Raw genomic sequence first — 12,292 nt, 5'->3', positions numbered from 1 at the left:
ATACTGCTGAATCGTCACAGCCACCACGTGAGGTGGGCTTTGAAACACAAGAAAACTGAGGCACAGAGAAGCTAAGAAAGTTGTCTAGGTCCACCCAGTAAGTTACAGACCTGAGACTTCTACCCCGGGCTGTCAAACTCTCCAAGTTTATGTTCTATCCACATGACTACTTCCTGCTTGGGGTGAGGGAGGGAATATTCCCGATTGTTGTTCCCTATCCTCACCTCCCAAAAGAGGGCAAAGACCTCACACCACCTCCCAAATTCACCTTCCAGAGAAGGTGAATGTAGTGCCTCCTGGGTGCCAGGCACTGGGCAATCACCTAAAGATAAATGCGGGCAGAGTGCAGTGTTGTAACACCAAAGGCAAGGGTTTGGATCCCCAAACGGACCAGCTGCCAAAAAAAAAGAGAAAAGATAAATGGTGGGAAGAAAATACCTCAAAATAGTGTGCTCAGACCTATGATTCATTAATAGACACCCTGCCATAAACATTTTTGGCAGTCCAAGCAGAAAAACCCATAGTTCAATAGGAGTTAAGTCAAACAAGGTCTCAAATTTGTTCCTTGGACCCAACTACCTATGCTTCTATCTCAAGAATAATAACCGAGGAGTGGCATATTATTTTTATATCTCATTTGCATATGATTAACTCTAAGTCAAAGTGATTGGAGGTCAGCCTGGTCCCTGGCTTCTCAACACCCTGTTCCCGTATGCCTGGCCCTGGCTGCCACCTCCAGCCCCAGCTGGGCTCCACCAACCTCATCACCCCTTCCCTCTCCTGGCCCCTGCCCACCCCTCCCGAAGCTCCCAGAAGTCCCCTTCTCGTCTTCCTCTGTTGCCCACGCAGCCCCCGCCACCTGGCCACCCACCTGAAAAACTTTTCCCCAAGTTCTTGAGAAGTCGCGTAGGATCCAGGAGAGAAAAATCAAAGTAATAAAACCTCATTTAATTCCTAACGGAGGGCAGAGCTGTGAGCTGCAATTATCTTAATGCTGAGCTATTTTTATTCTCTCCATGTCTGTCTCCTGCCTCTCTCCCTCGTGAGGTTTTCTCTCTCTCTGCCTCTCTGTCTCTCTATCTCTCACATGTGTTTTCTGTCTCTTTCTTTTGCTTTCTCCTATCTCCCCCTTTATCTTTCTAACCTCCTGTCTCCTTGCAGTCCCTGAGGTCCTTCCTCCTCCTTTTTGTCTGTCCCTTGTGTCTGTACTTCTGTCAGCCAGTCTTCCCAACCCTCAGCCCCAGGGTTTAGCAGTCAGAGACTGGGTTCCTGGGTGAAGGCTGGGGGAAGAGGGTAGAGACCCTTCCTCCACCCCCACAGACCTTCTGGCCTGCCTAGCTGAGAAGGAAGATTCTCTGCCCTTGTCTCCCTTTGCAGCTGCCTCAGTTGAGATCGGGGGAATTTTTCCTGATTCAGGGTCTCCCAGAGCTTCAATACTTTTGGTAGATCCTCCATAAACAGCCCTCTCTGGTCACATGGGGCTCAGCTGCAGTGTTCCCAAGGCTTTTTCAGCTCCAGTGGGCTCTGAGGTACAACTGGTAATGATGCCTCCTGTCCCTGTCCTCTCATCACCCACCCAGCCATCCTCTGTCCCCTTCATCCCGCCCCATGATCCTTCACTACACACCCAGCACTGGAAGCCACAGGCTCCTGGCCCCACCCCACCTCCGCCCATGTACTGTTACTGTTCAGGTTACTACCTGGGCCATGCCCTTTCTGTGCCCCTTCTTTCAGTACCTCCTTATTTACCCTCCCCAGGCACTGCCAAATGGGTCTTTGCCACTCCCCACCACACCCCATCTGGAAGAAGGGTTCTGGGCCAAGCCAGGGACTGTGAGATGCCCACACCCCTGCGCCAGCAACCTGGCATCCGGCTGTTTCCCAACAAGTATATAAGTCAACAAACACATAGGGACCTGAGCCAGGTCTGGGGTTGGGGGAGGTGGAACTGAGTGACCAGGATGTCCCACTCCCATGAGCAAAGCTCTGTTCCTCCTGCCACTCTCTCCCTCACCCGCAGCATGGGCACTGACTCTGGGGCAGCACATCGTGCCTCTGACCCCATTTCCATAAGAATCCTCTGGCCTCTCACTCTGCCAAGGACCCAGCACGCTGGGGCTGGGAGTGGAAAAGTTGCTGGAGGAGCTGGGGGGTAGGAAGGGCTCCTGGCTGTTCCAGGCCTGAGAGTGACCAGGAGAGAAGCTGCCAACGCAAACAGAGCCCCAGGAAGACACAGGCATAGACACATGTCTCCACACACACCCTCTCGGTGCTACACAGAGGCATTCAGGCCATCACACACAGCCCCGCAGGGGGAAACAGCAGCTCCTGCAAGGACACCCAGGGCCTGGACAGATGAACAGGGACACTGCAACCCACAAGGCTAGGTCCTCCCCTTTCCCCCTCCAGAGACCCTCACAGACACCTCTGGAGAGGGAGAGAGAGGCTCACACCTCAGAAGTGAGCACACACCCCTCTCTCCCCCAGCTCTGTTCCTGAAAGTACCAAAATTACACATGTGATGGCACGTGTACTGGCAAAGGCAGCCCCCAAACACTCCCAACTCTGTCCCCCCCAACATTAGATCTGGGGAGAAATGGCAGGAGACACGTGAATCTGCGGTATGTCATGGCAGAGACACATCCGCCTTCTCTCCCCCAGGAGTGCTCACACATTCCCAACCTCATACCCTCTCTACTGCACAGGCTCCAGCGAGCTGTGGATACGATACTGTACCCCAGCCCCCTGCAAGCTGGCACAGGCCTGCCCATCACCTTGACAGCCCCTGACATCCTCCCCACACCCACACCCTCCCCTGCACACACGCAGTCCTCCCACACCCTGCCACTCACATCCGCGTCTTTGACACTCTGACACACTTACACAGACTCACACACACTCACACCACACCGACCCCCCCCAAGACACACTCCCTCGTTGTGGGGCGCCAAGGGCCCCTGGCACTCACTTGCGCACACTCCCTGCCGTGGTGACTGACACCTGTCCGCCCACACACAACTCGTTCGCACTCACTGGCTTTTTAGGACACCCCCATTCACAGCGTGACATGCTGTTACTCTCTTCACGACCTCACAGGCAGCCCCTAGACTCCAAGTGCCAGAGCCAGGAAGTGGCTCAAGCCGGAGTCCTGTGTCCCTGCTGCCCGCTCCCTGCCCCTTATCCCGGCTGGACTCCATCAATAATGCAGCGGCAGGGTCTGGGGAGGCGGCAGGGGGCCCCCGCCGGGCTCGCGCTCCGCACGCCCCGCCCAGCCCCGGGGGGCCGCGACTCTCGGTGCTCATTGGCCGCTCTCTCCTGAGCCCGCCCTCCGGGCACCCGGGCGCCAGTCTCAGGCCGAGGGGACGGGCTGGGGACCCCAAGGCTGGGACCAGAGAGACAGTACGGAGAGGCGGAGCGGCAGAGGGAGGCGGGCCGAGGAAGGGCGGGAGACCCGGGGAGACCCGCGGAGGCGCCCCGCGAGCGCGAGGGAAGCGGGCGAGAGAGGCGGAGGCGCGAGCGGACCCGGGCGCAGCGCGAGCCCGGCCCGGCAGGCGAGCCCGGCGGCCGCCCGTCCTCCGCGCGCGCCCGCCATGGACCCCAAGGACCGCAAGAAGATCCAGTTCTCGGTGCCCGCGCCCCCCAGCCAGCTCGACCCCCGCCAGGTGGAGATGGTAAGGGGCCCGCGCCCCAGCCCCGGCGGCGCCCCCGACACACACCGCGGGGCCTCTCCGCGCTCCGGGGCGCTCCGGGGCGCTGCCGGGGGGCTGCCGGGGGGCTGCCGGGGGGCCGCGCTGGCCCGGGCGCTGGGGACCGAGGCAGAGGCGGGGGCGCGGGCCAGCGCGTGAAGTTCGCCCGAAACTCGTGCAACTTGTCCCCGGTCCTCGGTCCTGATCCCGGGTCGGGCGCAGGTCGACTCCACGCCGCTTCGGGAGGGGAGACTCTCTTGGACCCCGCACCGTCCCCCCAGGCTGGTTCCGTTCCCCAGGCTCCCGCCGGGACCCCTCGCCCTGGTTCCAGCTCTGTCGCTGGTCAGGCGTGAGAGACGTCGTACATGGTCTCTACCCACACAGCGGGAGTGCGAGGCCCCCGTCTGGGCTACCCCCTGCCCTGCCTCTCCCTAGTCCCAACGTGGAAAGCCCGGGCAGGGGGTGCCAGACCACGTTCTGACCTCCTTCCTTCTGCCCTCGGGCCCTGGAGCCCCAACCCCAAGGAGCGAGAGGTGACCAGACATCACAGGAGCCAGACCACTTCCTGCAGACTATTGAGTCCTCTGGAGAGCCTTCCTGGGGGCTGGGAGGCCTCCAAAGGTGGGGGCGTGGTGGGGGGGTGTGTGGCACAGGGCTCCGCCCCCCACAACCTAGCTGGGGGTCACTTGTTGCTGAGATGCAGCTGGCTCCCAACCCAGCAGTGAGAATGGGGCCGAGGCATTCTAGGCGGAGTACAGGGTGGGGTGGCGGGTGCGGGTGGTTGAGTCCTGGGCCTAAGCAGCTTGTGGTCTTGAGGGCAGTGTTGGGAGCTCGGCAGGGGGAGGCGGCAGTTTCCGCCTAACTCACCTGGTTCTCTTTGTGTATTTCCCTGGAGCTCAAAGGGGACCTAATTAACTGACAGTTGGTCTGATTGCCAAGCTGGTGGGGGTGGGGGGCAGTTGCTAGGAGTGCTCAGTGATCACCCCCCCCATTCAGCTTGGCTAATGTAGCAAAGAGGGCAACTTTTCATTTTTCACAAGGACTGCGAGCCTAAGACAGACTAACAGAAGAGCCCAGACTCAGGCTGCCAGAGACACCCCATAGGCTCCTGTGGGTCTGGGGTTCCAGCCCACACCTGAGCCTCAGTGTAAGGTTGGAGGTGCCTGCAGCACCCTGGCTCAGCCTCCCTCTTCAGCTGGATCCAGTTTCTTTGGAGACCTTGAGGTGACCTTAGGCAGACAGGGTCACGTGGGTGCCATGGACCATGGGGCATCTCTGGCAACTGGAGCCATATCCAGCTTTGGCTCCCAAGGTCTGATGTCTTCAGAAACTGGGGAAAAGAAAAGCCTCAGTGAGAGAAGATAGAAAGGGAGATGTCTGTTCTGGAGTAGCCATGGAGTGGGACAGGCAAGGGTTGCGAGTCAGAGACTAGGATTTTTCTCCTCCTTTGGACTTGGTGTGTTGATGGCCTCAACCATGTTGCTGAACCTCTCTGAGGCTCATTTTTATCCCTGTAAAATGAGGGAGTTGGGTGAACTGCAGAGTTCCTTTCAGTTCTGATGGTCTTTTATTCAAAGGTTCCCTGGGGTCTCCAAGGCACTGTTTGTTCCCTGCCTCCTGGGGTAGGGGTGGGGTGGGGATCGTCTGCAGGTGTCTATTCTGCCCCCCTCTTCTATCTCCTTAGATCCGGCGCCGGAGACCAACCCCTGCCATGCTGTTCCGGCTCTCAGAGCACTCCTCACCAGGTAGGGCCCCTTCCCTCACCACCTCCCCTACTCCCCACACCAGCCTAACTCTGATGCCTTCCTGCCAAAGTCCATGAGTAGGAGACAGAGCTGAAGACTGGGGAATTGATAAGGTCTGGGGGCCCAACTCTTCTGGGTTCATTTATTGACACAGCACCTCCCAACACCAGGAGGTAAAGGGAACACTTTCCCTTGCCCAGAAATTGAGACTTTGAGGAAAGTAATTCAGATTCTTTCTCTCCCTCTCCCTCTTCTGTCTTCTCTTGATTCGGTTTGGTGGTCTCCCTCAGAGGAGGAGGCCTCCCCGCACCAGGTGAGTTTCCTGGTTTCCTGGGGCAGATGGAGGGAGGGATGCCTGGGCCCTTTGGAGTGGGTTGGATGGGTGCCTGCAGTGCCAACCAACCACACAGGGTGCCTCCCTGGAGGACACATTAGCATATCAATTGGTAACTCCTCTAAGAGTGCCTGGTGCCAGGGTGCCTCCAGCAGATCCTCTTCTGCTCTTGCCTTCCCTCTGCTCAGACTCCAGGTGGGACCTCCAGGATCTAGGGTTCTGCCCCAAGCCAGGCAACAGTTTATGGGGGCCCTCTCCTAGGACCCATTAGCAGAAGCTAGACCAGTCTGCCCTGTTGCATGGAAGGGATGGGATGTCGGGAGGGTAAAGGGAAGGGGCTTCTGGTGAGCCCATTTAACCTGGCTCTTCCCTTGGCAGAGAGCCTCAGGAGAGGGGCACCATCTGAAGTCAAAGAGACCCAACCCCTGTGCCTACACACCCCCCTCGCTGAAAGGTACTGTCCCCCTATCCATCCATCTGGCTGTCCCCTTGATCCCTGGAACTGGGCTGACGCTGGGGGAGGGAGGTGAAATGTCAGTGGGGAGGGATGGTTGGTTTCATGCACCACAACCCCAACTTAGAGACCAGTTCTTTCCTGATCTGGCCTTGCAAAAAATGAGGTGCCCAGAGGCCAAAAAGGGCAGCTGTAGGCCTTAAAATCAGGTTGTGGGTTGAAAGAAGAGAGATGGCTGGCCTAGAATAACGAGCAGGCATCAGCGTGAAACAGACTCAGTTTGCACCTCCTCTTTGCAAGCCTATGCAGGACCACCTCCCACCCCCTACTCATCAAAGGGCGCCTTCTCCTGTGGGCTGTACCCCCTGTCTCCCCTCCCATTTGCCTTGCATTTGCACAGATCTGCATACTGGACTCCTCTTACCTGCTTTTCCTGTCTATATTAACAGGCAAGTCATTCCTTTAGCACACACTTATTGAACATCTAGTGAATGCCAGGTGGGCACTGGGCAAAATCAGAGGAGTAAGATTTGGTCTCTGGCCTCCTTTGCCTCAAAGGGTCAAGGGGACTTCACAGAGGAGCAGATGTTTAAGCCTGGACTGAGGATCATAGGAATTCAACGGGCAGGCAAGGGCATTCCGGGAAGGTGTGCAAAGGGGAGGCGTATATCATAAGGAGTCCTTAGGGCCAGCGTGGAGAATTGGTTTCTAGCCAGGGAGCTGCGGGAGATACACCTGAAGGAGAAGTAGATGCAGATCGGGGTGTGCGGTGCTCCTCTTCCTAACTAAGCCCTAATGCCGACCCACCTCAGCCTCAACTCCTGCCTGAGGCTCTTCCTGCCCGGCCAGCTCCCTCACGGTGGGTTTTATAAGTTCCCAGCACCTGCCAAGGTCAGCAGGTGCGCCTGTCAGCCTGCCTGCCAGGGTTGGGAGCAGAGAGGAGAGGCTGGGAGGTGAGGAGAGAAGGGCAGGGTTTCTTTCTCTTTCCCCAGAACAGGAAAGTGAAGGGAGAGCTGCAGCAACTGGGCAGTGTGGTTCAGCACCTGGAAGGACTTCCCCACCTGTAGGGGTGTGTGGAAGGGCCCCAAAGCAGGACTGAGGGAGTAGGTGGCATCTTCTCAGGAGAGAACATAAGAAATCCTTCTCCTTTCTGCGCTGGGCTGGGGAGAGCCGGGTGGATGTGAGAGGGAAAAACTCGCCCAGGCTCCTGACTGTGAGCATGGGGAAGTGGGCTGGGGTGGAGAGATTAGGGCCAAGGTGCTTCTCATGCACCCTGCAGTGGCCAAAATTGCGTCCCCACCTCCTCTGCTCGTTTGGGAGGAGAGTCTAAGTGCGGAGAGGCAGGAAAGTAGAAAGGGGTCAGGAGAGGGGTGGGCAGTCCTGGAACTGTGCTGGGGACCTTCTGGCTTAGAAAGGGAGTCTTGGGGTGGGAGGGGAGTTTAGGGTCCCAGAAATAGAGACAGAAAGAGAAGGAGACGGCCTGGAAAGGGCAAGGGGGAGACCCTGCAAGGCACGAGGGAGGCGAAGTGAGGCACGCAGGAGGATCGCAGGCGACAGCACAGGCGCTGTGCACACCTATTGTTGTCGCTGTGGCTCACGAACTGAACTCTCCTCCCCCGGCGGGGGGGAGGGAAGCTGCCCGAGCTGCCACCTCCTCTCCTTCCTTACCCCCACCCCCAACCCTCGGGCCCTTCCGCACTCGGAGAGCACTTTTTTTTTTCCCTTCTCGGCAAGGGAAAGCGCCTGGCAAGATTCAGGGTTTTAGGGGAGGAATTAAGGGCCCTTGAAGGAGGATGGACGACACTAAGTCTTGGCTTGGGGCAGGGGAGTGCTCTGAGGCTGGAGCTCTCACACTTGGCTCAAGGGGAAGCTTTGCCGCGTCCCCAAGGCCAGGGCAGGGCAATTTATCGCACTTTTATTGCCTGGGTAGCTTGCCCAGAGCCAGTGGGAGGCACTGGGCTGGGAGCTGAGGGCAGGGCGGGGCAGCAGCACACACACAATGCACCCTCTGTGCCTGTCCCCGAGTTGGCAGGAGCACAGTGCCCTGCTCACTGCACCAGAGGTTTCCAGCCTGGATCTATCCCTCTGGGCTTTGTGAGGGGAGGGGCCGCTGGCAGACCAAGAAGGCGCTGCCGCTACCCTACTCTGTAGCTCCTCAGCATCTTGTTTGTGGCCTGTGAACTTAGTGTCCCCAAAGCTCTAATATCGCACCAACTCCTGGCAGCCTCTCCTCCCACTGTCCCTTCAACCCCTGCCATACTCCTCAACCCCCCAGCCCTTGCCTCCTTCACCAACCCCCTGTTCTTTTCATCTTTTGGAAACTTCTCTCCAGCTGCTCACACTGTTCCCTTCCTAGGCCCTATCCGAGCACTTTTTTTTTGGGGGGGGGGGTGCTGCTTTCTAGGTCACTGCAGAGGGAGCTGGGAGCATGGGGATGTGGGTCAAGATTGTGGGGGCTGCATATGAGCGTGCTGCATCCCCAGGCATGGACTTCACCAGCTGGAGACTATTATGTCCTTGGCCTTCAGAGCCTGGGGCAGGGGTGTGTAGAGTGGCATCTATGACTGGGCAGTGACAGAGGGTGGGGACTAAGCACAGCATGGGGGCAGGATCAGGGTGAGCCATGAGCCCTAAGCAGGTGGAGAAATTTCCCAGAAATGGAAAGGGATAAATCCCCAGGCCCTGGACCACAGGCCCTGCACCTTCTGCCCAGGGTTAGGGTTGGTGGACACTGTTTCCAGTACTGGGTACTTGGCAGAGCAAGCTCCCCAGCCAGAGAATGTTAAGCTGCTTCTGTGCCCGCCTGGTCTTGCCCAGCCTGGTGCCCTATGGTGTGGAGCAGCTGCCTGGTGCCAGCCTCCAGGAGGGCAGAATCTTGGGACAGCTTAAGAGCCAAACACGATCAAGTCTACCCCCTGCTGCTTCTGCTCTGGTCTGGATCCCCGTGGATTAACCTGTAGTTTTTGGCCCTTGAACTTGGGCCCCTGAGAGGGTTATCTCTGCCCCAGGCCCATGAGAAGGAGTCAGGGGGCTGGGCCACAGGCCTTTCCAGCTCCACGGGCTGCTTCTCGGGCCTGGCTGACCCTCGCCTCTGGGTCTCCTCTACACCAGCCGTGCAGCGCATTGCTGAGTCTCACCTCCAGTCCATCAGCAACCTGGGTGAGAACCAAGCCTCGGAGGAAGAGGATGAGCTGGGCGAGCTGCGGGAGCTGGGCTATCCAAGAGAGGAGGAGGAGGAGGAGGAAGAGGATGATGAAGATGAAGAGGAAGAAGAGGACAGCCAGGCTGAGGTCCTGAAGGGCAGCAGGGACTCTGGTAAGCTGAAGGGGCTGTGATGGGGGGGTCCCGCCACCATGGGTTAGGTGTGGTTCCTCCTTGAGTATCCTGGCCACCCCCTCCTGGTCCAGTTTCTCACACATGCAAACTGCAGTGACACCACAGGCCCTCCAATCCTCTCACCCCACACTCAGCCGTACCTGAAACCTGGATTTCCTCCATCCTTGGCTCAGTCCCTCTCCCAATCAGGTTTTCCGTAATAATTCCTCTCTTCCCTAAGAGTTAATGCAAGGCCACATGAGGTTTGACGCTAGATACAAAAAAGGACTTCCTACCCATGATAGTGAGGGGTGTGTGAGAAGATTCAGGGATAGAGGCTTGAGAGAGCCCAACACCCCCAAAACCCACTTTTCTGCACCTACGATGTGTTCTCTGCTAGGATGCAGAGGGCTGGCTGATTTGCCCTCTCCAGGACCCTGTGGCTGTTTCTCCCTCTTTTTCCTTCCTAGGATGGGGTGGGAGGGTGCCCTCTAGTGTCTAAATGGAGAATCTTTTTTTTTTTTTTTTTTTTGACTGGTAAGGGGATTGCAACCCTTAGCACGGTGTGGTCCACACCACGCTCAGCCAGTGAGCGCACCAGCCATCCCTATATAGGATCCGAACCCGTGGCCTCGGTGCTACCAGCGCCGCACTCTCCCGAGTGAGCCACGGGGCCGGTCCTCTAAATGGAGAATCTAGGATTCAAGAACCAGTTTGGTCCTCTGCACCTCCAACTTCAGCTGCCTGGGAAGAGAGGGGGCCAGGTAGGGACCTAAGATGTACACAGAAGGCCTCAGATCCAAAAAAACTCCACAGAAGGCCCTAAGGCCCAGATAATTTCTAGGCAGAAAGGTTTCACCCTCTCCCGTGGTTGTTTCTTCCGTGGCTGGCCACAGAAGGCTGCTCCACATCTACCCCTCCTTGTGCACACTAAGCTTTTTGATCCCATTATTTATGGGAATGACAAACAGTTGACCACCTCACCTTGTAGTATTCAGCCCTCACACCCAAACAAAATGGCTTGGGCATCTCTGGCAGTGAGGGCATCAGCCATGGGAGCAAAAGCTTGGCTGGGCAAAGTATTCACTACTATTTATTTAACATAATCTACACAATCTCCCTCTTAATATATCCTTGAGAAAGGTACCAACTGACCTATCTAAGTCATACCGCCAATCATGGGAAGAGCTGTCCTAGTCCAGTGCTCTCTTCACTATGCCATGGTGCCCTCCGAAAGCTCAGCCTCAGCCATCAGAGGCAATTACTCATGATCCAGGACAGCCAGATGGGTACTTAGAGCCTTTGTTTTTATCCCCTTTCCTGTCCCCAGTTGGACAAAAGTCAACCTGTGGCCAAGGTCTGGAGGGGTGCTGGGAGCGCCCGCCCCCTCTGGATGAGCCCCAGAGGGATGGAAGCTCTGAGGACCAAGGAAGACCCAACACTAAGTGGTGAGACTTGAGAGTAGGGGATGGGAAGGAGGGGCTGGGACCTTGGTGGGCGAGGCCGGGCTCTGAGTCCCTCTTTGATTGCCTTACAGAGCCAGGGGAGGAGCCTCAATACCCTGCTCCCCCTGCGCCTGGCACATAGATTACCCAGCCCTGCATCCCCCAGGAGGAAGTGGAGGGGGCATCGCTGTACCCCAGAAACCCATTCTGTCCTCACCCTATTTTGTACCCTTCCTCTTACCTGCTAGGGCTGTGGCTTCTGACTTATAGAAGACTAAGGCTAGTTTGTGTTTGCTTGTTTGCCCACCTTCGGCTGATGCCCAGAGAACCTGGGCACTTGCTGCCTGATGCCTACCCCTGCCAGTCGTTCCCCCATTCACCCAGTGGGAGGCCGGATGTGAGAGAGCCTGCATTGGAAAATGCAGAAAACTAGGAACAATGACTCGTCCTTCACAATTCTACTCCCCAGATCCTCTCCCCTGGGCACAGGAGACCCACAGGGCAGGACCCTAAGATCTGGGGAAAGGAGTTATTGAGAACCCGTAGGTGCCCTCAGATCCTTCTCTATTCCCTCTCCTATGGGAGATTGCAAGTCACCACCCCTTTCACTGGCTTCTACCAGGGCCCAGGACTCAGGCGTCCTTCTCCACAGCCTCAACATTTTGTAAATCTTCCCCTTATCACCCCTGCTCCTCCTGGGTGCCTGGATGATAGACTGGCAGAGGCTGCTTTGTCGCGTTTTGTTTGTGCTTTCATGCCAGGAATGCCGCTTAGTATACGTCCTTGGGGGAAAGGGAGCCCAGTGGGGAAAGCCAGGTTCTCCCTGTCCTCCAGCAGCTCTGGTCCCTTCCCCTTCTTCCCTGACTCCAGGCCGGAACCCCTCCAGTGCTGTAATAAATCTTTGTAAATAACTGTGCTGAGATTCCTCTTTCAGGGGAGGGCGGAGGGGAAGGGAAGTAATGGGGTATCATGATATGGAAGGTTGGTAGTCTTCCAAGGATCAGGGCCTTGACCGTAGTGTCCAGTCCTCTAGAAGTCTTTCCTGCAGACCACAGGCTCGGGCCACTCTTCGGCAGGACCAAAGAAGTTCTAGCTCTTGTCAGGGATGGCTGAAAGAGGCGGGGGTGGGGTCGGGGGGAGAGAAGTCCTTCAAGAGCTATTGCGAATTCGTCCAAGGGACCTGTCCTCCGCCCCTACGTCCCTCCCCTCAGGAAGTTTCCCTTTTTTCCACAGTGCCAGGCTTGTGTGGCCCACTAACGACGTCGCCCCTGGGCATCTTCCCAATTCCCCCACCCTTAGGAAGGTGCTCAATG

At 57.3% G+C, this 12,292-nt stretch overlaps 1 protein-coding gene across 1 annotated transcript; it reads left to right on the top strand.

The window, feature by feature from the left end:
- Nucleotides 1-3,590: 3,590 nt before the first annotated feature.
- Nucleotides 3,591-11,144, top strand: PPP1R1B (protein phosphatase 1 regulatory inhibitor subunit 1B). Its single transcript, XM_063112917.1, has 7 exons — nucleotides 3,591-3,671; nucleotides 5,371-5,431; nucleotides 5,722-5,744; nucleotides 6,144-6,219; nucleotides 9,331-9,534; nucleotides 10,865-10,982; nucleotides 11,072-11,144. Coding segments are annotated over exons 1-7 (564 nt in total). The 3' UTR covers nucleotides 11,073-11,144.
- Nucleotides 11,145-12,292: the final 1,148 nt, after the last annotated feature.

The sequence above is a fragment of the Cynocephalus volans genome, chromosome 10 (assembly GCF_027409185.1).
Source record: "Cynocephalus volans isolate mCynVol1 chromosome 10, mCynVol1.pri, whole genome shotgun sequence".
Classification (NCBI taxonomy): domain Eukaryota; kingdom Metazoa; phylum Chordata; class Mammalia; order Dermoptera; family Cynocephalidae; genus Cynocephalus; species Cynocephalus volans.
Note: the sequence above shows the minus strand (reverse complement) of the source record. Positions and strands in the feature narration are given on the sequence as shown.